The sequence below is a fragment of the Anopheles arabiensis genome, chromosome 2 (assembly GCF_016920715.1).
Source record: "Anopheles arabiensis isolate DONGOLA chromosome 2, AaraD3, whole genome shotgun sequence".
Lineage (NCBI taxonomy): Eukaryota > Metazoa > Arthropoda > Insecta > Diptera > Culicidae > Anopheles > Anopheles arabiensis.
This window is the reverse complement of record NC_053517.1, coordinates 78,625,815-78,652,978: the sequence shown is the minus strand read 5'-3', so window position 1 is coordinate 78,652,978 and position 27,164 is coordinate 78,625,815. Positions and strand designations below refer to the sequence as shown.

Sequence of the window (27,164 nt, the reverse complement as noted above, 5' to 3'; positions counted from 1 at the left end):
TTATAAGCTGCCAAAGTCGCTGGCTACCCGGGTAGCCTGGTTGCCTGGAATAGGGGTATTGGAAAATTCAATTCTAAAAAACAGGTTAATTATACTCAAAAAAATCTACGAAAAATTCCAGTGAAAGATGGCTGTGGATTACACACATATTCCAAATTTCAAATCAATCGGATTCCTAGAATCAGAGAAATGAGCAATCAAAATCGATTTGGCTACCCGGGTAGTCGGTTGCCTGGAATAGGGTTAACCATTGGTTTCCGCACACAAAGCTTAGCAAATATAACAGATTTCTTTGTTTTTATGTGCATTTTTGTGTGTCTATTGGCTTTATTGACAAAATGAGATATATTAAGAAAAGATTTGATGATTTGTTTATGCACGAAATTTAAAATCATATGAGTAAGAGTTCTAATCTCACCTAAATTGTCCATGCGGCTCGTAGATAATGAGGAATTAATGTGAAAATTGAAAAAAATAATGCTTTCTTAATTTTTATCATCGAAAATGTCGAAAACACAATGAATTATAGAATAAATTCACGGAATAACACAAAATAACACACTTTAATCCATGTTTTAATGTTAAATCAGAACTCGCGAAGTCCAAAATATATTTTTAAAGAATGTTTGATCAAAAAAATGGGGTAGATAAATTATATGAACAAATTTAATAAATGTAAACAAAGTTTGAATCCTGGGGACCTTACGTCAAGTGACGAATTGTCAAAATGCACTAGAGTCCACCACCTGATATTTTTAATCCACCTTGGGTCGGATCGTCCGGTCCATTTTGACAATTCATAGTAATTGTTGAAAAAAAAAAAACTGAAACATTTCATGACACAATCCGAACTGAACAACTGATACGCGCGTATTCGATACGGTGTGTTCTCAATAGGCCATGACATATTTGTGATTAGCCGCAAATGATCACATTCATAGCTGTCCGTAATTTCAAGCAAGCATACACATATTTTACTCAAAGCAGTAGCAACTTAGAAAGTTTAACTGATATAAACTTTGAAGACGATAGCAAACACAATTATGTTAGGGCTCTCCTGTTTTCGCTGCTGCGGAAAGAGCAGGAACGGACAGACAGCATCAAAAGAAACGGCACGAAACGGACGATTGAACAGGGATGAAATTGAAACATTTCAAGTGAGCCACAGCTCTTCATTCCGGATGGTTGGGCTTTAATTTTGTATATAAATGTTTATTATCTCTTTTTTTGTCCAACAGGAATTCTCTGACCAGTTAAATCAGCTAGACAAACGGAGCAGGATGAAAAAATCAAAATAGAATTTTGTTTCGTCAGAATGATTGCTACAAAAGTACTCTTTTTCTGCTAAATGATCTAATTATTGGGCTTTTTTGTCTATTTTTGTAACTAAAATTACACAATTTAACACATGCAAAAAGTATTTTCTTTTTCTTGTTTTCAAGCAAACGACGTTCAACTTTGCAGCACCAAATAATTTTCCACACAGAGGGCGCTGTATGTCTAATGTATCAGCTTGTCATATTCTTGTCGGCCAAGTCCAATCCTCCGTACAGGATTGATAGCAGTAAAATTCACGCTGGTTTCATATTAAATTGCTCGACCGTGTTTGCATATTGCTGATACAGTGCTAAGAAAACAATCAAAATGGTCGAACTATATACAATAATTTGTGAACCACAAAACAGCAGCAGCTTAACAGCCGTGTTGCCGAAATTGCTTGCGCAAGAAAAATTGTGCGATGTAACCCTGTTGTGCAGTGGAGGAAATATCAAGGCACACCAGATTATTCTATCTGCCGGAAGCTCTTACTTTGAGGATATGTTCGTCCAAAATCCGCATCCCCACCCCATCGTGCACTTGCCCAACGTGGAGGTAAATGAAATGCGAAAAATGGTTAAATTTATATACCAAGGCAAGATAACCTTGCCCATGAATGATTTGCCAGACTTCATCTTGAAGGCGCAGAGCTTCCAGGTTCGTAGGTTGCTCGGAGTGAAATACGTGCATATTGTGAAAAGTTCGGAGTATATCATGGGGAATTTGAGCGGTGACGAGGATACGGTCCAGATATCGATAAGTGAGTTGCTTGAAACAAACGGCAACTACCCCACGCCAGGATGCAACAGTGTAGATAATGCACACAAAACTCTTCATGTTGTACCAGACGTTGTAACTCAACGCTACGGAAACAACACGGAAGTGGATGGACAGTTAGAGGATAGTATGGATGATCAGGAGAATTGTTACATCGGTGTGGAGGATGTGCAGCAGCAGCAAGTTGACCAAAGCGGAGAGATACCTTCCACTCCCGAGGAAGGAACGAATTTTGCTACAGAAGAAATGGAATCGTACGTTGGAAATGACCTTCCATCGGATACAACTCGTTTTCTGGAGAGCATCGAACGACCAGGGACTTCCGACCAAGATCAAACATCATTGCAAAACAGTCCTCAAGATCCGACCAAACAACCAGGGACCTCGAATCAAGCTCAAACGTCCCCACAACTCAACCCAGGAGACGTCAACTTGTTTGTTGATCTTTCTAGAAACGTTGAAACCATGCGTCAGGGCGGAGCCATTCAGTTACCAGATGAGCCCGTCACCACCAACTCAACTGTCCTTCCACCGAACTTTGTTGTAGGACGAAATGAAACGAGCGTTTCCAATCCTTCCAGCTCGCGAACGTTCGAAAGGCCTGTACCATCGGAGCAGCAGATTCGCATTCAGCTGATGGGATACCGCCGCGCAAGCCATACGGTAGTCTCATCCACACAGGCGAAAAATACGTTGTTTGGAATGAGGAACAGACAAATGTCCGTCGGATATGACTTTGCCCCGATTTCAAGGACTACTGTTCTAAGAATGCATAGCGTGCGCTTACAAATGAATCAAGCGTTTGAGCAGGTATCAGTTACCCATAGCCGGTGCAAGATTTGCAACGAACTGGTCAAACTTACTAACAGACACTACATAACACACTTCCCGAGTTTCTTCATCTGTACATTGTGCCCGGCTATTTACAAGAAAAGGGCAACCTTGGCCACACACTATAAGCTCAAACATCCGGAGTTAACATCGGAACGGATGTAGTATGAGCAACGTCCAATGGAAACATTGTCGGAGGGGTGGATTCACGTTGCTGTGTCGGCGAAAAACAGTTTTTTTACATTCATCTAATTTTCGAACGTTTCAAAAAGGAATTGAACTTGAAAAATAAAAGAGTAATGAACTTCTACCATTACAAAGAACTATAAACTCTTTCGGTACTATTTTCATTTTTATGTAAAGGTTGTCATGACATGTGTTACAAAATGATCTTATGAGGGTAAGTAAAATGATTTGTATTTCAATGTTTCCTTCAAACTATATTTGCACTTGAAGAGTTAAGTCCACTACAATGGTAACAAAGAATACACTGCCCTGTTATATCTTCTTGAGTCATTGGAAACTATTATACAATTCCATGGAACAGATAGCAGTCCATTCGCTTCAAGAGCCTGATACTGTCCGGATAGGTTTTCCATAGTGGACAAAAAACTTGATAAGGAAAGTTCAAAATGTAACGGAACGAAAAGCTGAAACGTAAGTAAACTTTGTTGAAAAAAAAACTTCTGCCGACCTTGCCCCTCTTTGTCCATTTTTAAAGTTCCTGGAAGCAACAGCTCTGTAGAGGTGGATCGCCTTACAGACGAGGAAGAGAGGAAATTACTGGAACTCTTGAATTGTAATAAACGATTTACTCACCGTGTCGTTGGCATTTCTCGTACGATACCACGAACCCGGACCGGAGATAGCCAAGATGTTCGTATTGCTTACACAAAGAAAGGTGGCTAGTACAACATCCACCAACCCCATCAAAGCATTGGAAAGGACCGTGCACAATGCAATGTATCGTGTGATGTACTATCCCGAGTTCGAATGTACCTGCTTCCGCTGCTGTCACATTGCCTCACGTTGCGATTGATCATTTCTTTCAACGATCAAAGTAAAGCAGCATCTTTTGGATTGTAACTTTGGGGATTCCCCTCGGCCTACGAGTAGCTAGTTGTGATTTTTTGCTTTCAATTTTATTACAGATTTTCGCTTAGTTTTTACTACTTTTCTTTTTCATACGCCCTAACACACCACGGTACGGTTTAAAAAACAAACGGTTCGACACAACGGAAATACGAAAGAAAAGCTTACTTAGACCGAATAGAAGAGTAAAAAAACAGATTATGGAATGATCATTTTGAATGAATCACAGTAACGCACTACTGTCTTCCACGTGGTCCTTTTCTTGTTTGTTATTGCCTTTTCTGACATTGCATGCTAGAGATAATTACAAATAAACATTGTGTGTTTCTATTAACATTCAATTAAAAAAAACAAAAGCTGTGCTTCATTGCTAGACACACTTACACATCTGATGTTCATTCTAGAGAAAACTTATAAAAGGAAGTATGTTATGTCCAGGATTCGTACTTTGTGCAGTGAGATAAGTTTTCACATACCATTACTATGTGCTGCTGCTACCGACTTTTCGTCTGTTTCTTGACCGGTGTTTGCCGTTGTCTTTTATTTTAATATTTTGCTAGGTCATCTTTTTAATCCTTTCCACTATCCACCACATCTCTCGATAGCAGCGAATCGTGGTTAGCTGCAAACTATTGCTCTTAAGACAAGCGAATACAGTACACACCTGGCTAAGACATAAGATCCGATGCGAAAGCACAGTCTCGCAACCGGTGTCTCACACCTAAACCGTTAACATGAAAACATAGTGGACGGTGTTGTTAAAAATGTTAAACTGATTCAAAATCCTTCTACCCAACATCGAGAACAACGATAGTGTATAACAACGTGACTACACAGGAAAGAGAGAGAGAATAAAAACTATGCTAACTAATTTAACGAGAATACTCTTCTTCCTCGGGACGGAATGCATTGCCAAGTTGGTAATGAAACGTGTGTTGTTTGCTTCTAACGATGATACTACATTAACGCTTATAAACTTGGAAGACCACAATAATTGTTACGCTCAGGATATGTGTGTAGGTAGTGTGTTTAAAGAGAAAAGTTTAAAACTACGCTTACCAGCTAGTGAATTAAAACAAATGGCCCAACGTAAGGCTGCTGCGCGTGTGCGCAAGCGTGTGAGAAAGGTGCGCCGGTACCACAATTAGAGTACTCTCTAGTACTCTCACGCTTAGCGGGTATCGATCCTTACAAACATCATGGACGGTAAATGGGATCCAATACTTTACACTATCATTGATACTACGAAACAGCGGGTGCAAAATCTTTCACACGAACAGGAAGTGGAGAAAAATGGGGACGTGAGATTACGCGGTGATTACCCTATTTCTAATATGAAATAACGAGCTTTGCTAAAATACTTTCACATTCCAATAAGAACAACCTAAGTAAGGCATCCTTTGTGTTACTTGGTCCTGATGTGAGTGGAACGATCTGCCTCACAATTTAAGATAGGAAAGCAATAGGAAAATAGTGCACTACACGTGTGCCTCTGACTGTCGACACACTAACGATTCTTGCACTCTCTCTCTCTCTCTCTCTTATAAACTCTTACTCTTAAATTCGATTTGATAGTGCTGCTGCTGATACCAATTGATTGATTTGTTGCTGCCGATTATCGATTATCGCTAATATGGATTGTTTCGCGTTTTAGAAGATAGCACACGCCGGCATAGCGACAGCGATAGTTTTGCGCATAAATACTATTATTTACAAATCAGTACCTTGTTCTTCTCTGTAAGCTTACTACAGCTGGACGCTTGTGGTTTCCAATTGGACGGAATGTTTGAAAAAGTGCGCGAACAGAGTGACCCGAGAGCGATTGGGCGTGTGTGCGTGTGTGTCTTCACCCGCGCGCTCTCTGTCTCTCTTTCTCTCTATTCGTGTTCGACGATTGACAATCTTTACTCACTAATTAGCCATTCACTAAACATCTGTGCTGTGCGTTTGAATGCGCACCTTCTTAACGCTACCGTTGCGCTGCATCCGTGGCGACTGATTGCCGCCGGAGTAGCCCGGATTGCGGATGCCCAACCCGTCCGTTGTCGAGTTGGGCGGGCGGGGCTTCTTAAGGCTCGATCGTAGCGGCGTCCTCGTCACCGACCCGGACCCGATCGTCGAACCGTTCGAGACGGTCGTGACGGTGGTGTTGACCGACTGCATGCTACCGTTCATGCCGGAGGAGTACGGCCGACCGGATGAATCCGTCACTGCAATGCCTGTTGGGAGGTAGTAAGAGATGTGTGAGAGATTGTGTTGATTTCATTCGCCCTCTCTCCCCACTTACCATTTGGATTGTGTGATGTTTCTCGAAAGCCGGGATTGTTGTACGTTGACCCGGTGCGAGCTCCTGCTCCTCCTCGTCCATTGGCGGTAGCGTTCGACAGCATCGTGGGATCGCCATCGGGCCGGTTCGTCAGGATGCGATCGTACGCGGCCAGCGCGAGCAGGGCAAGCGACAGTGCGGTGACGAGAATCTGCAGATAGAAGGAGATCCCCCGGGTGATCTGGTAGCCGCGGGCATAGTCATCGGTCTGCAGCGCGAACAGGATGGCGGCCGCTATCGACAGACCGGCCGCCAGTATGGTAGCGACCAGCTTGAGCAGGACGAGTGCTTTGTAGCTCATGCAGACGCGATCGCGGGACGATATCATCGCTATCTGGATGATGCTCAGGATGCAGAAGATGCCGAACAGGGCGCATCCGCCGACCGCCAGCAGTCCGCTCACGAACACGACGGCTGATAGAGATGTGGCGAAAGACGTATGGAAGAAGTTTTGGTTCAATATTGCTCTACTAAATTAGCTGCATGATTGAGATTAAATATTTGGAGAGTTATCATTTTCTATTATCTTTAAACTTATTAGATGGATGATTGTGCAGGTACATCAGAGACTGGGCTAGAGCATGAACAACATAATTGACTGACTTTGTAGTTCATACAAGGCTAATTAGGATAAAATACCTTCTTCGCTTTATACAACTTGCAGCAACTTTTTTATTACCCCAGAGACATTTCATTACATACCAATATAGTCGGGTGCATGAATATCCACAGAGGTAAAACCAAGGAGTGAGACCAAGGAAATTTAGCAAATAAGCAAAAAGAAAGAGGTTTGGACACTGAAGAAATAATTCTTCATGTTTGGTGAACCAAGAAAGTTTGGTGTTTTAAACTGATGATTCAAATTCATAAAAACCAACTACTCATGAAAGCAAAACTAAAGGTAAACTCGGTAATACGAAGACAAGCTGTTAGCGTTCTATTCGCTTATACTAGAGAGACGAAACAAAAATCTGAATAAAATTGATAACATGGACAAAGTTGTTTTTGAATTTTGTCAAGTGAAAGAAAGACTTTTTTCATAAATATTGAATAATTCATCAGGAGGATCGTTATAACCGCTAAAATACGGTATACAAAATTCCACATCATGAACTTCTTATATCAATTTTTAACGGTACACAGAGTTTTTAAAGGGTTCTTCTGATATTTTTGGCACACTTTCTGGACTCTGTCGCACGGGGAGTGATCTGATTCTTCGAGAAGTGGATGCGGATACGATTTCATCCTTATTGGAACTAATTCTAGTTTCCAATTATAATTTTGTGGTGTGTGAAAGGCCGCGATCACACGGTAGAACCAAAACAGCCGTAACCAGCCGAAGTCGTTCAACATCATTAGCCAATTTGTTCCATAGTGTTCCGGCGTCCAACCCGGAAACACAGCCGAGAATAAGGTTACGTCCGTAAATTACAGTGTCCTGTGTCTCTTTTGCCGTATACTTTGCTTTAGTTCTACGTGCAGAGCATTCGGTGAACGTTAATGGTGAAGATAGAATCAAGTACTATCGGCTCACCTTTCGGGCATGAGTAGTGTGTGTACTGCCCCTACGAGTCCAGAATGTTAAAGCTAGTAGGATCAACATCTCTATTAAAGAAAGGAGTCTGGAAGATTGTACCCAAAGGTATTCTACGCCTGAAAACCCCTGTAAGTTCATCAACAAAGTGCACCAGGAACAAATTCACCAACACATTTTCAGTAACACTATCAATAAAACATCGCACCGTCTTGTTAGCGCTGTTCCCGTAAACAAATCAGAGTTCAGCCTGTCCCGTCGACACAACTACCACCAACCATAATTTGATGATCGTTCGCTTTGTCCGATAAGAACCTATCAGTCTGTGTCAGTGGCTTGTAGACAGTACATCGCATATTGTCAGTAAAAGTAGCATTTTTTTCAGCTAGAATGTCCCAAAAAGTACAACTGTTTCTTCTGCTAAGCTTGCTCATCGCATCCACCAGCGGATTGTTCATCAATCCCTACGAAAAACTTTGGCCCCGTGATGCACGATTTGCATCTTCACCAAACAAAGGTAACAATGGTGACCCACTGCTACTGACACCGTACATCGAGCAGGGACGCATCGCGGAAGGTCAAAAGGCGGCACGGGTTGAGCACAGCCGCATCCGTGGGTTCGAATCGTACGCCGGCTTTCTCACCGTGGACAAGCGCTTCAACTCCAACCTCTACTTCTGGTACTTCCCGGCGAAAGCGAACCGCACCACGGCACCGCTCGTGCTCTGGCTGCAGGGCGGTCCGGGCGCTTCGTCCCTGTTCGGGCTGTTCGAGGAGAATGGCCCGTTCCGTATCACGGCCGACCTGCAGGCTGAAGAGCGACCGCACTCCTGGTACGAAAACCATAATCTGCTGTACATCGACAATCCGGTCGGGACGGGCTTTAGCTTCACCGACAGTGAGGCCGGGTACGCCCGCAACCAGGTGCAGATCGGCGAAGAGCTGTACTCGGCTGTGGTGCAGTTTTTGAAGCTCTTCCCCGACCTGCAAACCCGTCCGTTCTACATTACCGGCGAATCGTACGCGGGCAAGTATGTTCCCGCGCTGGGCTACACGATTCATCAGAAAAATAGCAACTCATCGAACCCCTGGGTGAAGCTGGCCGGTATGGCGATCGGCAACGGGTACAGCGATCCGGTCAATCAGCTCAACTACGGCGAGTACCTGTACCAGCTCGGACTGATCGACGGCAATGCGCTGGAACGGTTCGAGCAGGACGAGCAAGCGGTTGCGGCCTGCATTGCCAAGGGCAACTATCGCTGCGCGTTCGAGATCATGGACGATCTGCTCGATGGCGATGCGAACGGCGGTGGTTCGTTCTTCCGCAACGTGAGCGGCTTCGAGACGTACTACAACTATCTGCACACGGCCGAGGACCCGTCCGATGCGGTGCCGCTGGTTGCGTTTCTAAATCTCGACGAAACGAGACGCGCTCTGCACGTCGGCGACCAGCCGTTTCACGATCTGGACGAAGCAAACCTGGTCGAACGGTACCTGGAGCAGGACGTGTTCGAGAGCGTCGCGCCGTGGATAGCGGAGCTGCTGCAGCACTATCGCATCATGTTCTACAACGGCCAGCTCGACATTATCTGCGCGTACCCGATGATGGTCAACTATCTGCAAATGCTGCAGTTCGACGGGGCCAACTACTATCGCGGCGTGGCGCGCGGCACGCTCGAGTTTGACGGAGAAATTGCCGCCTACTTTAAGCTGGCATTCGGGCTGGTGGAAGTGTTGGTGCGCGATGCGGGCCACATGGTGCCGCGCGATCAACCGAAATGGGCCCACCGGCTGATAACGGCGTTCACCCATCCGGGCTCGGTGGTTGGGTTCGTTTAGCGAGAGATCGTTTCGCTGTACGCCTTTCCTCATTAACTGCTGGAGCAATCTGTTGCCCATTCAATTAAATCGTTTACAAACAAAAACATGATGGTATGTATATTCCCTACGGTAAAATAAAGCTTCATGTTCATGTATTCTCCGCATCTTTCAGTGTCTAATGCTCCTCTCTTTCCCTATAGTGCTTCACTTTCACTTCACGTATTCGGGGGGCCGCACGTTCTTACCGTCCGGTTTGAAGCGTCCAATATCACCGCACCGTTCCCGATAGCTGAGCACCTGACACTTTTGCCAAGGACCGAAATAGCCACGATCCTCTGCAGAAAGGCGAGAAGAAAAGAGCAAACATAATAAAGCATTAGTACCGTACACCACTCTCCTTCTTTCTCTCTTCGACTGACCTATTCCACGGCCCTCGTAGTACGCCCATACCGGCACGCCGACGGCTGTCGCACTGATGACCAGACAGAGGAATCCCACCGAGGTCACTATCACGGCGTAAACGTTCGGCTTAATTCCCGCCATGTCGCTGCTGCTGTCGCTGGTGGTGTTGGTGGTAACGGGCCGCTGCTAGCTGTTCACGCGAATGCTGTCGCATCTCGCGCGCTGCGAGTTGATCCTGTTCCCGCGTTGTTCGTCGCCTCGCTTCCTCCAGCAAACGACCGCGCACTTCGCGCCTCTAGCCCCCCCGCTGACTATTGGCGGATGACTCTTTCCTGCGTGTCCGGCGTGATTTGTCAAGGTGAAAAGGTACACCAGCCAGACACAGGAACCGCCAGCCGAGAGGAACGAGCACTAATTACAGCTATCCCAGGTTCCCCCCGATGTCGATCACAGGACGGAGTTGTTGACTGGTTTTTCTTTGGAGGGAAGAACTAATCGTTCGAGCTGGAACTGTGTGCTGCGACGCGACGAAACGGTGCTGAAAAGTAAAAACAACAGAAATAGAAACAAATCAATTAACGGGTTCACTGAAAGACAAGTTTTCTTTCGCCCCGCGCATGATGTTGACTGGGCTGATGAGCTAAACGATTAAAGGCGCGTGCCTCTTTCCTTCTTACAAACCGGATAGAGAGAGAGAGAGGAGAAAGCGTAGAGCCAGAGACAAACAACTCTGCTGCTGGACAAAGTGTTGGACAACACACACGCGACAGTGAAGCTTATTCCCCTGTTCGGTATGACACACCGATCAGTTCCTCCGGCGATCGCATGTTTCCCCTTCGTTCGTTTCCCGCGTGTGATGGATGGGCGGTTTGGGAAAGTAATTAAAATTCCAATTCCAAAGATTGCATCGAGAGCAAAGAGCCGTGATTGGATTGCCGCGAGTCAGACTGGAATAACAAACAGCGATACAAACCTATCCACCACCATCACCACCACTTCGTTTGCATGTTGAGTGAGTTTTGGCGGGTCGCTAATAGAGCGCTGCGGCTTTCAATGGCACATTGTATTCTAAAATAGGGGTTGTTTCTCGAGAAGGCTGCTAGGGGTGGGGAGGTTTGTGTCGGAGCTGACGGATTAATGCAACGGGTTACGATCGTTTCAATTAACGAGCGTTTAGAGAAGCACTATAATAAGGTTGCATCGGTGATTGAAAACACGATGAGGGTAACATACTAAACATTTATGAGCTCCTACATACATATAAAAGCTAATAATCTTAAATGAACCAATATTTTTTCACGTTGCAGAGTATGTTGTGTGTGAAGCCGACAAATTCTACATCTGTTAGCACGTTTATATTCCCATATATTCGCAACCTGGAGTGGTCCACTTGATTGCACACCCAATTTTTTGCAGTTTTTTGCACATATCTTCTAGCCAGTTCTTCTAACTTTATTACCATTCGTCAGATAATCTTTCTGATCATCGATTAGGTTTCAAACATGGAAAGTTATCATAGTTGGTATGTTATTTTTAAGCCAACGTTAACCAAAACACCTTAATTCGACGACAAACAATTATGGTTGTGGATATGAACGAATTAACCTCTTTTAAGGTCATAATATGATTTTGATGAGCAAAAAGTTCGTGTGGCCCTTGTTACAAAAATTTACGGCAGCGACCAAGCTTGTTGGAGGCAAATCCACCATCGACCAAATTTTTACTGTTCGGCAGATCCTCCAGGAGTGCCAGATCTCTAAGCACCACCTATTCATGGACTTCAAGGTGGCCTACGACACCATAGACCGGAATGAGCTATGGAACATCATGCAGCGGTACCATTTCCCTGGGATGTTGATCCGGTTGTTAGAAACCACCATGAACGGGCTGCAGTGCAAGGTGAGAGTATCGAACTTGACGTCCTCGATGCGACGAAGCGTTTGAATCTCACAGGGGTCTGAGGCAAAGCGATGGACTCTCCTTCAACATCACATCGGCAGGTGTCATTCGAAGCGCGGGGCAAGACAACGACATCCTTGGCATGATCCTCACTGGTCTTTTCAATTTCTTGACTTCGCGGATGACATCGACATCATCGGGAGGACAACAGCGAAGGAATTGGATTTTGAATCAATGCGACAAAGCGAAGTACCTGCTTGCCAGAGATTCAGACCATCTGGGAAGCAGTGTATTAGTTGACGACGACAACCTCGAAGTAGTAAAGAAGTTCTGCTATCTCGGGACGATCGTTACTATGGATAACGACATCAGCAGCGAAATCCGGAGACGCATTGTACAGGGGAATCGTGCATACTATGGGCTTCACCGACTGCTGAGAACTAGAAGACTTCGAGCCCGCACGAAATGTGAGATATATCGCACATATATGCGCATATATGGACACGAGTCTTGGACCATCCGAGCGGAGGATGCAAGCGCTCTGGCCGTGTTTAAGCGACTCATCCTCCGTACCATCATTGGCGGTGTGTTCGTGCATGGAGCGTGGAGGAGAAGGATAAACCACCAGCTTGCTGAGCTGTACGGTGAACCGAGGATCCTGACGGTGGCGAAAGCTGACAGGATACGATGGCTGGGGCATGTCATGAGGATGCCGGAATCATGCCCGACCAAGAAGGTGTTCGACAGCGATCCCCAGTTGGGCATAAGGCACAGGGGAGCACAGCGAACTCGATGGCTGGATCAGATGAAGCGAGTCCTGTCGGAGATCGGGTGTCTACATGAATGGGAGGCTACAGCCAGGGACCGAGCATGCTGGAGAATGATTGTTGACTGCGCCGTGTCACGACGCTCGACGCGGGCCATGTGCTCTTTCGTGAGCAGGCCAACAAAAAAAAAGAGAGAGAGGGACACATAAAAGATAATAAGAGTGAAAAAGAACTCATTGTTATTATCCAAAATCTAGCACTCTGTCAATCAAAACTGGTAGACAAGATAAATCAATTAATAAATCATTTGAAATCCTATTCTATCCTTAAATTTTAAGCATATAATGTTTCCTTATTTATTGTATTTTTTTGTAATCAACATGATCAACTTCATGCATACATACTTATTTTGAATTCCGGGAATCATTATATCAATTAACAAAAGCAATAGCAACAACAGAACAGTAACTTAAAGAGTTTATAGTTTGCAATTTGAAACGGCAACATTAAAAACAACAGTCAAGAATGTGTATGAAAATTGCAACTTTTAATACTGTATAGATGATAAAGTAAAATAAACTTTTAATCTAATTAAATTACCTATTAAACTTTAAATAATTATCTTGAACTGAAAGTTCTTACTGAACATGTCAACGTCTAAATCGAAAATAATGCTCGCTACAATAAGAAAAGGATTACAAATTCATCCTCCTCCAGTGGATCTCGCAAAGTGTCAATTAAATTGCTCGCTGAAATGCAGTCTTTTCTGAGTCGTGCCTCTATTAGTACAATCCACAACTGGCAATGCATGCATGCGTGAGTGTGCACGCAAGAGAATCATCGTATTGATCATCTAAATGCCAATCGATCTCTAGCTTGTTTCAATCGGAATGCTTCTGACATAACCACACAACAACGCAGCATAGCAAATAGCAAAACCACCTGTTGTTACACCAACGAGCTAACTATTTGCATAACTATTTCCTCACCTAGTCCAGCTACTGGCGAGAACACGTTCCATATCTCAAGCATATGACACATGAGCAATTGTGTGTTGGCTCGGCTGATTGGACAATAAATAAACGACCAAATGGGCAGGTTGCTTATTTTCCTGAACTCATCACCTTCGCGGGACCTAAACAACACCACCACCCTCAATCCAAGACCGACCAACCAAACAGTGATCACACATCACCGTAATTATGATGACGGGGCGACGTCGGTCGATGTGGTTACGCTGTAACGCAGTGACCCTTTTCTTGAACCATTGTCCCCCACCGGGAAACATTTACAAGACCGGTGCGACATCATGTCAACATGGTCAGCCCAGAGACAAATGGCGTCATATGAACGCCCCCGTGCTGCTGGTGATGATTGTCGGCGTCCGTGTCACACACTTCTTCTTCTGGCGGTACCTTCACATTCGTAGCACACAAAAAGGTGATTTCTTCAATAACGAAATTAATCCTACCCCATCCCTTGGTTTGCCCTTGGTGGTAGTGTTACACGATAGTGCCATATTCTACCCTCGTTGCACCCTTTCTGTCACTCCCAGAGTTCTGGCATTGACACACTATACGGTTAACAACAACCTTGCTGCGACCGAACCATTAAACGGTACCGGATGTTATTTTTGCTCACGTTTCTCCTTTTCTCCAGAACGAGCTCGTCGCCGTTTGCTTCAAAGCACCACAGCTTAACACCAGTTGATCTTTCGATGCTTTGACGATTGTGCAAGTGGGGTGTACAATTACGCGCCCTTCAGTGTGGTGGTGGTGGGGGATTGCAACATTTGGGATGGTGTTTTTTATATCTTCATTTGGTTTCAGATAGACCACCACACCACAGCAATCTCTCGTGCGTTTGAAGAAGAATGGAAATGTGAACCGAAATTTAAAACCAAACTAACATTAAACTTTCTTTTTGTCTTTCGAAATGGTCGAACAAAGTTCGGTCTATTTTTCTTCTCCTTTTCTTTAAGGGCAAAATAACAAAACCAAACATTTCGTAAAGTGGTTAAATCAAATAATAAAATAGCTCCCAACAGTCTGCTAATGAAAGAATGACATCTTACTTCAACAACAGCCAATTACTCCAAACGATAAATACATTTCCCCCCTCATTAGAATGTACTGCGAAATAATTATGCTAATTGATGGAAATGAAAACGCACACGTATTGCGTAAATCTTGCGGCGCACTTTTTCGAAACCGACTCACGATGCGTTCCGTCTCTTTCACTCGCCCTCTCCATTTCTACGCAAGGAATAAATTAGTACAGGGGAGCCCTCCCCGAAAGTACCCGCCGAATTTGCCCCTTCTACACCTGTTACGCACAGTCCCTCACCACAGATTATAGAACTTTGTTCCGGATTGCTATTGTCCCGGTTTGGAAGAATGTGTTGAAGTTGAACGAAACAATAAAAGAACAATTCCACCTTTTTGCAATACCCTGTACACACACCACCAACAACGCCACACCACATTGTTGTTCGGTTCTTTATGGTGTTGCAGTTGTGCAGTTGCTTCACTGTGTGCTTCAACTGTGTTCAGCTCGGGCCAATTCCATTAGAACACTCACTAGGAAAATGCATACAAAGCCATTCAAAGCACACACACACATACACAGAGAGAATAACTGGATGCAGTTGCGTGATTCAAAATGACGGCTTAGTAGAAGTTCCCGAGCGGGATTTTCAACGACGCAATTGCAAACGCTAAGAAATAGAGAGAGAGGGGGATGGAGAGACCTGGATGGAGAGACCTGGAGACACAGCAGGAAGTCTGGACGGGGATGGTCATCTCATTTGAATATCGTATGATGCGGAGTAATTTTCTTTAGTGCATTGCACACTCACATTGTGTGTACGAGGTGTATACAGCGAGGTGGTCCACGGTATTAGTGAATCTGAATCATGCGAGACTAATTGGATACCTTCAAGCGGCAAGAGCGTAAGGAACAATGCTGGATTGTGTTTGATTGCTTTTTTTTGTTACGCAAAGGTAGTGGCTTCAGCTTAGAATATGGGTCAATCGATATCAAGGGTTTGAAGGAAGGTTGTACCATTTTCCAATAGATACTGAAATACATTGTGAGGTTTATTTTTTAACAAAAATGTTAGACACATGCTGAATTTGGTACTATCAAATTAATACCTCAACAATAACGTAAAACTCTTCATTTGAACGTCTTCTTCCTAACAGCCAAGGGTTTACGCTTTGAAGCTCCACACCCGTTCGAAAGGAAAATCAGAAAGTTCAGATGGTTAAATCAATTTATCAATCACGGCCTGCTCGGAACTCATAAGTCACCTATCACATTTCGTGAAAATTCTCCCACCCCTTTCGGCGACCTTTCAAACCAAAGCCAAGCCCTCTACGTGTCTTCTTCGGCGTCAGCAATCTGTTGCATTATGCAATTTGATCTAGTTTCGATTCGATTCTGGTCGATAAAAACTGACCCACATTGCTACTGGTTTCGCCTATCCGTCTGTATAATTGAGTGTAAGGTGTTTCAAAAAGTTATGTATTATATTGTGTTTTTTAATATATTGATCTTCAAATTACAATCTACAAGTAAGTAACAAATTACAGGCTCTGAATGTATGATAATGATTTGATATTAAGTGATATCAGAATTGAAGAATTTGATATTACAATCTCACGGCGCAGCTGGAAGTGAATTTACATGAGACCGATATAATACAGTGACAGTACCCTAACGTCAGGCTCCTCACATATTCTTCGACTTTACTGCTGGTTTGACATGTCCTTTTTCCGCTTTTCGGAAAACTGTCTTGACACATGTATGATCCTGCAACAGATTTGGCCGGACAGTATATATTTCTTAACGAATCTTAATGTCCATATTCGATAAAATGTCGCTGATGTTAGATAAATATACCTAAGAATCATTAACGTTGATCAAGTCTATATTTCGGAACTACATGATCGTTTGAAATGACTTATGTCGTGAAAACTAGTTTCAGAAATGATAAAAATGATTTGTTGAGCCAGCATAGGCAAATCGTATCCCCATCCATATGTGAAAACCAAATTCCAATACGTTATTTAAGTAGCTTCCTTCGTGGTCTGAGTTTAAACTCTCATGAAAGAACTCCAGATTTTCGTTCCACAGTCTTCTGCATAATTGATCCGATTACAAATAAAATCAATTCTTATAATTCACTCATTAACCAAATTGGCCTGAGTATGACAATCAACCAGCTTAGAAATTATTGAAAATACAATCTCTAAGTTAGTATTGTTCTTTTATTTCGTTACTTATTTTTAATTTGTTTGGTGATTTTGTTTTTGTTCTGAGTTTAAATATGCCAAATTTGAGCAAAGATATTTTACTTTAAAAGTGACTAAAGGCGATTAAAACTAATTACATTTTTAAATGTTGAATGTTGTGTTTCGCTATAATTATGTTTGCCTAACAAATGTTACGTTTAGCATGTTGGCTATGTTATAAAGCTCTTATAGGCTCTTTTCCTATTAAATATTCACCGAGAACTCATACAAACACCCAAACCGAGAAGCATCAGCAACACAATAACCGCGTGTCATCGATCGCGTTCTGTAATAGAATTTATTAGAACACTTACCTACCTTCTCTATCCCCATCTACTCCTCCTCACCCCTCGCCATACTCACACACAGACACACCGCAACCGGTCAACCGTGACGCCTAACATGATGACACAAACCACAGTAATGCTCGGAAGGAATTCACCGGCGCGGTTCCACCATGTGGGTCAAAAGAATGTGTGTGTGTTTGAACGCCCTCCCCCAGTTGATCGATTTCGTAATTCGCTGCGAAGCTTCTGAGAGAGGTGCCATCATCAGCATCGCCTCAAACCGCCACAAACAACAGATGGACGATCGATCAACGGGATATATGTGGCTTGCCCCTTTCCATCGCAATCCAACCCACAATTCGCTGGCTTTCCTAGATGTGTGCGAAGTTTGGTCCACTCCAGTTTTGGACGTTTATTTGCCTATCCGAGAGCTCCTCTTGGCTATGTGTACATACCACCAGCGAGCAACCAGCCAGCCCCCAAAAGGGAACTGAGCCGTTAAAACCCCCGTGAGCGGAAACTAATCAACCATAAAGCGTCATGAATTTTCGGCCAACTTTTACGTCTTCCGGTGGCTAAAAGGGGTGGTTGGAGCAGGGCTGTACAAAAAGAAAATCCCGAAAATAAACTGTTCCAGCCCCAGCTGCTCGGTGGAATACACAGCGCGCTTAGCGCTGGGAATTAGCATGTTGAAAGGAATGCCAAGTAGTGATCCACATTTTCCACAGCCCGCAGACACACACACACACACAATCAACGGAAGAGGTGATGACAAGTCGGTTGCCGCCTCGGATGAGTTCTTAACTTTCCTGCACCCCATCATACGCTCATTAACAGTGGCGTGCGCTGGGGAGAGAATGGGAACTATGCAAAAGGAAGGCACGGAAAAAGGGGTAAATCACGCATGCAGCGCAATTGCTACACTTTGCTGGAGCTTCATCGTAACTGTTTCGACACCCTCTGCTTCCCTTCCCGCTCGTGATGGTCCGTTATGATCGTTTTACGTCAAACATGGACACAAGTGGCCCACAGCGCTGCAGATGATGAGCAAGCAATCGAGCGTCTAAATTCATTGCACAAGTGTTGGGGGAGAAGATCGCTTTATGAACAGGAATATATGGTTTTATGAGGAGAAAGACGCTTAACATTTACCAAAACCAGAGGAAGCGATATTTCTAAATATCATATATTTGAAAACGTGTTTCGAGAAACGTTGAAAGATTGTGAAAATATACTTGTTAGGAAGCGATAACATGCTTTGGAAACAAGATCACAAAACTTCACAAATTTGGATGAATTCTTTTCTATGCAATCTGCAAACAGACTCTAAACATGCAGTGTACATACATTTTTGTCTCTTAGGCATGAAAGTTTGTTTGTTAATGAATTATGTTTCACTCTAGTCTAAATCAAACTATTTTTACATGATATTTATACATATTTATGACAAATATTATGTTGTATTAGAATAGGATATAAAAAGTCTGAAAAATTATTGTTTAATTTTTTTTAAATTTCAAGAAAACACTAATGTTTTTACATGGTTTTCCAAGACACTTTCGAATGTGGACATAATTTTTCACCGAATCCAATATGTTTTTCAACAGCTGTCAAATTGTGTATTTGCTGCAAAATGATATTATCACAATAATGGTTCAGTTCTTCCACATGATTTTCAACACGTTTCAAGCTGGATTGAGTTTGACAGATCTTTGTGATGTGTTGAAAATCATGTGAAAGAACTGAAATTTTATTATGATGCAAATACACCATTTGACGGCTGTTGAAAAACACCTTGGAAGCGGTGAATAATGATGTGCCTTGGAAAACCATGTATTAACAGAGTTGTTTATACCTCAAAATACATGCCAATTTCGAAGACTCGATGAATATTGTCCAAATCGCTGTTAGTATCTTTTTTTAGTTCCATTCATTAAGTTATTCTGATCAATCTGATTAATGCTGGTACAAATAGTCACTCAAGTTAACTAAAGCAAAATTATCCACTTACAGTTAAGGTTTGGTGCCTTTAAAGCCACAATTTAACAGGAATGACTGGTATTGATTTCATGTATTGTTCTGGAGTTGTTCCCCAATAACCACAACCGTACGATTCATTTAGTTAATTATAAAGAACGAACGACCTACGTTCATCTAATCAACGTTCATCGGTGCTTTATAAATCATACTGTACAGAGTTGTTCATAAAAAAAATGTCTTAGCCGTCGAAATGAAGAACGACCTAATACGCCAGGGTCGTTCATCTCCTCCAATACAAATATTAACGTAAACCGTATGACCAGATCATTCACAAAAAGAACGTCGTACCCGTCGAAATAATGATCGTCCTGGACTGCCAAATAATTTTCAAGATGTAATAAAGTAATTATATTCTTCTTGTGAAATGAAACCATGTACCATATATGCATAAACTGATATGAACGAATGAATCGCTGAACTAGTACAAGAACTTCACGTTCATGAAAATGAACTGAATTTCCCAAGCCTAGTTTCGTCCAGCTCTTTACAGTTTTCTTTTGCTACTCGATCTTCTCAGCTGCCCTGTGCCCTATAGCCGATTAAGCTTTACTACCAAACCATTTGGGAAAGAATTTTCCCATGCTGAACTTTCCTTTGAATATCTCCGCAGATTGCCGTCTGCAAAAAGCTCGGCCTATGACAAGAGACAATTAATATTGACGGACTGAATCAAAACTAGAGTTCGCCTGGGCAGATAATGGTGGGAAATTGAAGAAAAAAAAAACAGAAATGTGATAAAATACCCACAACAACAAAAAATAGAACCATTTATTTTGCACAAAAATGAGTCATAAAACCCGTTTGGCAGAAAGGCTTTTCTCAACCCTGTTGCGGGAAAAAGCAAAGCTAAAAAGAGATGTTTTGTCTCTAACCGCTGGATGGAGAGGGCGAGAATGGGGAGCATCATTACCGACACTCCTAATGTTTCACTCCCCAAACCCCGACTCCGCGAAAGGTGCATTTGAAGGGTGCAACGTGAGCCCCATCAACAGCAGTAATTGCTATCCGGCGTCCATCCCATGTGACGGCCAGCGGCCAGTCGATCGTTGGCCGATAGTAAACACCCTCCTCTTACCACAAGTTTTCACTTCCGTTGCACCCCAGCCTCACCACCGGAGGAGGCGCTAACGCACGGACCGTTGTGTGTGAAAGCCGGCTATGCGCTTTTGCGTGCCGGCCTTGGTGCGCGTTTCGCTTGAGCTGGAAGTGTTTAGCACAAACGCACTGCACACTTCTCACGGACCTACTTACGGCATTGGTGGGATGGAGGGAGGCAGGGTTCTATAGAATTCAAGCACGAGATGATATTAAATATTACTCTCCACCGGTAAGATTTAGTTCCACGACGCCACACAGTTGCTGTGCACCGTTGCACACGCCCTGCCCAACACCCGAGAAGGTCATCAGTATTCATCGATACCACCACCCTATCGGTCTCATCAGCGTATCTTGTATCAATGGAGATGACGATGGGAAGGGCTTCTTTGCAACTGACCTGAATGAGGTGCACCAAATGTGCGATGGCGAGATCTTCCCCACAACGTCCCCCACACAAACCGGTGCATCTAATAAACCCATCTCGATGTCGGCTCACCACACACAACAGGGTGAGAGGTGGCAGAAAAAGTGTTTTGTCTATAGCACTGGATGGTGTTGCTTTCTATGATCGCGGGTGGAGTATGTTAATTGATCGAATCATACTGTTATATCGTACAATTGCGTACGATCGTGGTCTACATCTGTGCGTACAAACATCGATGTAAGTCTACTACATCAGTGAAGAGAGAGAGAGAAAGAGAGCAAGAGGTCACATGCAAATGTACAAAATTACATAAGCCGCAAACAAATTTAATTTAACATTTGTTATGTCATGTGACAAGTGTAAATTAACGCTGCTTTTTTTGACGTAGGGTAGGAGTACCAATTGTTGTGCTAGCACTAATTGTTGTGCTAGTGCTATTAACTTTCAATTTATACGTAAACTAAAGCAACAGTTAAAATTTCGATTATGATTCATTAACACTGAAACAGCACAGTTTTTGATTGTGTTCTTCTTCTTTGGCGAAAAATGATTTATCCTCCTATGTTCTATCAGACTTAGGTCCGATTTTCCAAACTCAGAGGCTTACTTTCTCTATTATAAGCTTTGACTATCCGGAGTCATTTGCTTTTATCTCGTATCTGTTTTTGTATGTAAGGTGTATTGTGACATTCTAATTGGATTCTAATAATAATAATATTGAATAATTATTTTATCGAGTTGAAAAATAGCACAACAATTGGTGGAAGAAAAACGGCCATGTACCAATTGTTGTGCTATTCCCATGTCTACAAGTTTTGCTGTCAGATAGCAATAACTAGTTGTGTCATTTCGCATGGATTATCGTTCAAAATTGACATTCTAAACCTTTTCATAAAAAAATATTAAATTTTATTGATTTTCAACATATAATTATCAAATTTTGTAATTGTACATTCATTAAAACATTCACCTCAGTGATGGAAATTAATTTTGTTTGATTACACAATTCTAACACAGCTTTTGGACTAGCACAACAATAGGTACACAGCTAGCACAACATTTGGAACGCATAACACATCATTTAGTTAGGTTTTGGAAAACGGTTATAACTTTTGTAAAAAGCGTTTAATTTACAAAATGTAAAAGCAATAATGTAGTGTCCATCTACTTCACCTTTGTTTATGAATTTTTATTCAGTAGTTTCGTCACAATTTTTGTTTAAATCCAAACGCGGTACCAACTCGTCCATAATTGGTGCACCTACCCTATGTCTCACAGTCCCATGCCAAGCGTACGGTCTTGTATACCGCAGATTGCTAGTAAAAATCTAGTCTGCTGCTGCGTGTGTAAGCTCCACCAATTCTAGACTTGCGTCTAAAAAATACAGTTCGTTATCTCTATATATTTTTAAATTAAATTTGCTTTGAAACGGTGAAAATGAACCTCCTGCAACGGACGATGATATATCACCACCACCACTGCACATTTATCCCCTCGATTGATCAAACAAGTAACAGAGTGAAGACACGAATTAAATTATTTGGCATCCATCCATCACGCACACGACGCTTGGACAGGCCATGGCTCCTCCATTGGGTGCTCTATCTGCCGGATGGTTTACCCCACGCCCCACGAGGAGGAGGTGCACATTGGAATGTGACCATGGAAACGCACTTCCACCTGTGACCACCGATTGCAGTGGCGGTAGGGGGGGGGGGGGGTTGTATCCATTCACTTTTAAACGTCTCACACGCACAATGTATGCCGGCCGGGGCACACACCACTAATCCCGGGGTAATCATCCCGGCCGGGGCACACACCACTCGGAGCTCGGTCGGCATTGCGGCGGCGTGTTGGTGAATTCATTAAACAAAACGATGCAGTTGCAACAAAAAAAGCGTAGTATGCGAACGAGTTGTAGGCCGATGGGGTGGGGCCCCCTACCAGCGTTTCTGTACTGGTTTAATAGAGAAATAAATTTTAAATACGTAGTAAATAGTTGCTTCTTTACATTGCGCAAGCAAAAAGATAAGGGTTTTCCCTAAGAAGGGAGGGGCTTTGAGGGTTTTTTTTGCTAGCTAAATCTTATAGAAAACGCGCCAACCCTTGCGCTTGTGCCCCGCCTCATGACAGTGAAACTTTTGATTCACACAGTCATTAGCATGCAAAAGGGAGGGAGCAAGCCGCAAAGAAAGAACAATTGCATCTCTCACTGGCCAACCGCCGTACTGCCGGTAGGGTGAAGAGGTAAGACCACGTTGCCACGTACAACTGGACGAAAAGTATGTGAGGCAAGGAGGGAGCCCGGGGACGGTTCACTGCGAAAATGGCTCGCGTGAAAATGTTTGCTAACGTCAGTAGATAGAAATCAAAAGTTTCATTTCGTTGTTTGGTGGTGGTGATTGTACTATTTTTTTTTCTTTTCTTCGTGCTTCCCACAAACGAAACCAATGCCACCTCACACAGGTTGTTAAAAAAGTGAGCAGTGTTTAGGAAAAAAATAAATAAAACAAAAGGGAAAACTGTGAAAATCTCTTAGGCCGTGCACTGGTTGAATAGTTCGTCAATATCTTCAATGATCGCGATCAAAAATTATATTATATTACATGTTATGAATTAGATACCGTATTGCTTCGAATTACGGACACTTAAGACGTGTTTGACATGTAATAATTTCTTACTGATTCAATTTTAATCGGCCATGCCTCTGTTTAACTCCCTTTACTAATCAACAAACCTTCTAAATTAGAGAAAAAATCAAAACTGCTAAGAATGCCTCCGGCGGTTAACTAACAGGCCGAAAATATTTATTTACCGTGGCATAAGGGCCTAATATGAGCTGAGGACACATTTTTTAATTGATTCTAGTACATCATGGCAATTAGGTAAAATTAAAAAGCGGTATGGCCAGAAACTGGATATGAAGAAAATCAATAAAATCATGACGAGTGTCCGGAGTTTGAAGCTGTCCTTATGTTGGATCTTCACGGTACACAAACACATAGTTTTATTAAGGTTTAAACCACCGTAACCGAACCAACAACGTTACAAGGAATTTCAAGTATGTTCTGATGTATTCAAATAATGAAAAATTGCTTCTTTTTGCAAGTAGCGGAATCTTGGAGTATCAACACCATGTTAAAAAACGGTGTTTAAAGCGTTTTAAAAATGGTCGTGTTGGCGTCAAAAAGACGTGATTTTTTTGACAATGGAGCAAGAGGGTCCCCCGCATAGGGTAAGGCGGTAATCTTAATATAATAGGCTTTTTTTTAAATTTATTTGCACTTTTTCACGTGTGTGGCACTACTGTATGTCTTGAGTAACTTTTGTACCCTCTCTCGACAGTTCGTTCCTTTTTGTTTTGAGAGTCTAATTGATATGGTTGAAAGGTATAGTTTTCTGCTCGATGATGCATATGAATGCATATGAAATTAGGCACAGTATATCTATTCATTGGAAGAAACCAACTTCTATACTCGTTTGGCAATTAAACTAAAGTTTTAATGAAAAAACGCTTGAAGACATTGTTGTCCCCATGGCACTCTTACCCCAAATTCCGCTATCTAATATTTCAAAGATGAAGTATATTAAAATCATCCTTATATATTAAGCCAGCCAACGAAGTATACCCAAGTTTTGATGATCGATCCATGCGATCCCGACCATCGGATGTCAAAGCGTGACCTAGAGCACAGAGCAAACCTTTGTGCAATCGTTTGCGCCCAACCGGTGACCGGTGGTTGCATGTGTTGACACAGATGTGGGGGCCACGATGATATCGCCTACCCGCGCGCATGCAACTGTGTAAACTCGACCATCAACAGCCATGTGCACATTAATTTGGATTAGAAGTTCCGCAGTCCCTTAGGAAACCGGTAGAGCGCGTTAAATCCATCGCAGCCACGCCACAGCTTCCGCCTCTGTTCCGCCATAGAACCAGTCCCGCGCAGACGGCGAAGCATTAGACTGGCAAACGATTGCGCCAGTGTTGGTGTTGGGCCTGCTGGAGAAAGAAGAAACAAAGCTCAGCAAATTGACAGCTCAACTACGCGCAGCCGCCCCAGCGTTGTCTCAGCTCACGCGCGATACCGGTTTCCTTTGCTGTTGCGTGGCGATGTGGTACGCAGCCCAGCCCAGCGCGCATTCCTTCCAGAGCCTTTGCGCGCGCGCACACAGCGAAAGCGATTTGCATAATACAAGCTCTCCTACGCGCCAAACGTCGACACAAAGCGGGACGGAAGGGAAAGCGCCGAAAAAATAACAGGAGAAACAAGTCCTCCTCATATCATCAACCTTGATTCCGGTGGAATCACACAAGCACAACACACACACATACACACTCTGGATGCCCTTGTGTTGGGAAGGTGCTGGGGACGCGACGTTGGCTGGAAGCATTTGTCTCGCCAGCAGGGAAAACAAAACTTGTTGTTAGCCACCCAGCCCAGCACAGCCCAACACACCCCTTGTTTCTCTTTCTTCCTCCCCTTGTTCCAGAATTATCATGCGCACACCGGTGTGGAAAGAGACGGGGGGATTACGCGCAAAACAACTACGCCCCAGAGCAACCGGTTGATTTCCGCCGTCTCGCTGACCACGTTGCGCCGACTGGACACGAGTTTTGGAATTCATATTTTCACCCACTGCTTTCTCGCGTCTCTCTCCTCTCTCTCTCCGGTTCGGTCCAAAACGCGCTCTCGTTCAACGTGCGGGGTAGCAACGTGAGCACATTTTCCACCCGTTGTTATTGTACAGGTGTGTTCTTTCCGGGTTGCTAACCTCTGTGTTGCCCAATTTCTTCCCAAGGCCCTCGTGGAATGCCTTGGGCAGCGCGCGTTCGGACCACTAGCACGGTTTTATACTAAACAAAACACACTCACCACCGCAGTAGGCACAGGCGTGTGATGTTTGCACAACTTGCAGCAACAGAAGTGAAGCACTTTGCAGCTTCCTCTACCCATATTCTCCACCCTCCATCCAAACTACAGTGGGAAAAGAAGAAGCTAGTCCTACCTTTTGTATTTCCCGATGCAGCAGCAGCAGCAGCAAAAAGAAGACGTTCAACAGGCTCACTTACACACAACAGCACATACACGCACGCGCCCACCTGGGGGATGATGCGCGGATGGTTTATGTTTACTTTTTCTTTTTACGGCTTCTCAATTGCTTTCCCCGGCCATTCTCCACCGTACCAACACACAAACGCCACGCCGCAGAACAAACGGTGAAAAGAACTACACACTAACACACAAGTGCACACACACGCACGGTGAGAGTGAAGCTATTTCTCCATTTGTTGGTTTTTTTTATCCACCTCACTTCCGATCACCCCCAACATGGGCTTTCTTCCCGTTTTTTTGTTGTTTGCGGTTGTTTGGGGGGCCTAAATTTTGGGGTTAGTCACACACCGCACACACACACACAGATACACTCTGACGCCCATACACACCACACCTTTACAAGCAAAACCGTACACACCGCGAGGGTGACGCACCTGAACGGGCTCCCCTTGACTTTTCTTCTTCTTACGTGCAGGGGGGGAAAGGAGAGAGAATGGGAGGCCGATTCCACGGGAACGATGACGACGACGTCGACCACTACACAAAACAACAGAAACACGCACACACTGAACACGCAAGCAAAATGCAAACGGAGCGACGGTGGGGGGGGGAGTTGTTGCTTGGATGCCGCGTGCAAAAAAAAAAACCCACCAACAAATGGACAAAACGACGGCGGATGGGGTTGGGCGCAGTAGGCGAGTACGGGGGGACCACACACTACACGTTTTCACTCACACCACTCCAGCGGACAGTGAACGCGCGCGGCTCTCTTGGTATGCGGTGGATCGGCTGCATGCATACGTTGTATTATTATTATTATTTTTCTTCCCCTTTCACTGCCCCCTTTCGCGGGGTTGCCGTGCCCCACATTCAACACGACGCACCGGAACGAGCTGTGCTGCTGTTAGCTTGGTGGTTTTGTCGGAAATTGACGCTTTCATTCATATTTCACAAAACTGGGTAGCGAGATTACGGAACACTTTACACGGGACAGGTACGGACGGGATACTTACACTACAAAACAAACAGCGTTGGGGAAGCGATGCTTTTTTCTTTCTTTCTTTCTTTCTTGGGCTGGGATAGCGCTTATCCCCCTCGAACCGGACGGACCGCACAAACACCGACGACGGGAGATGCGAGAGAACTGAACACACAGCCCCGCCGAATCGGAATGAATTCCAGGAAAGCTCGCTGTGA

General features: G+C 43.8%; 3 protein-coding genes across 5 annotated transcripts; 2 read left to right on the top strand and 1 right to left on the bottom strand.

Moving 5' to 3' along the window:
• The first annotated feature begins 794 nt into the window (after window positions 1–794).
• Window positions 795–3,249, top strand: LOC120908356 (transcriptional regulator Kaiso-like). The gene is made up of 2 exons (XM_040319274.1): window positions 795–1,157; window positions 1,239–3,249. The coding sequence occupies exon 2, from the start codon at window positions 1,645–1,647 to the stop codon at window positions 3,088–3,090; it is 1,446 nt and encodes a 481-aa protein (XP_040175208.1). The 5' UTR covers window positions 795–1,157; window positions 1,239–1,644; the 3' UTR covers window positions 3,091–3,249.
• Window positions 3,250–3,998: 749 nt separating this feature from the next.
• Window positions 3,999–27,126, bottom strand: LOC120908357. 2 transcript variants are annotated; one of them, XM_040319275.1, is made up of 5 exons: window positions 25,921–27,126; window positions 10,118–10,638; window positions 9,944–10,033; window positions 6,305–6,757; window positions 3,999–6,236 (listed from the first exon to the last, which is right to left on the bottom strand). In XM_040319275.1, exons 2-5 carry the CDS (start codon window positions 10,239–10,241, stop codon window positions 5,944–5,946), a joined length of 960 nt encoding a protein of 319 aa, XP_040175209.1. In that variant the 5' UTR covers window positions 10,242–10,638; window positions 25,921–27,126; the 3' UTR covers window positions 3,999–5,943. The 2 variants fall into 2 exon arrangements, with proteins under 2 accessions (XP_040175209.1, XP_040175210.1); XM_040319276.1 differs by lacking the exon at window positions 25,921–27,126 and adding an exon at window positions 25,788–25,859.
• LOC120908354 (vitellogenic carboxypeptidase-like) lies at window positions 8,161–10,090 on the top strand. Of its 2 annotated transcripts, none has more exons than XM_040319272.1 (2): window positions 8,161–9,809; window positions 9,899–10,090. In XM_040319272.1, the coding sequence occupies exon 1, from the start codon at window positions 8,268–8,270 to the stop codon at window positions 9,714–9,716; it is 1,449 nt and encodes a 482-aa protein (XP_040175206.1). In that variant the 5' UTR covers window positions 8,161–8,267; the 3' UTR covers window positions 9,717–9,809; window positions 9,899–10,090. The 2 variants fall into 2 exon arrangements, with proteins under 2 accessions (XP_040175206.1, XP_040175207.1); XM_040319273.1 differs by having other exon boundaries at window positions 9,871–10,090.
• Window positions 27,127–27,164: the final 38 nt, after the last annotated feature.

Coding starts and splice junctions, on each gene's coding strand:
- LOC120908356 (XM_040319274.1), top strand. CDS start 1,645: ATGGTCGAACTATATACAATAATTTGTGAACCACAAAACAGCAGCAGC.
- LOC120908354 (XM_040319272.1), top strand. CDS start 8,268: ATGTCCCAAAAAGTACAACTGTTTCTTCTGCTAAGCTTGCTCATCGCA.
- LOC120908357 (XM_040319275.1), bottom strand. CDS start 10,241: ATGGCGGGAATTAAGCCGAACGTTTACGCCGTGATAGTGACCTCGGTG. Junction 10,034..10,117: donor CTACGAGGGCCGTGGAATAG/GTCAGTCGAAGA, acceptor GCCTTTCTGCAG/AGGATCGTGGCTATTTCGGT. Junction 6,237..6,304: donor AACATCACACAATCCAAATG/GTAAGTGGGGAG, acceptor ACCTCCCAACAG/GCATTGCAGTGACGGATTCA.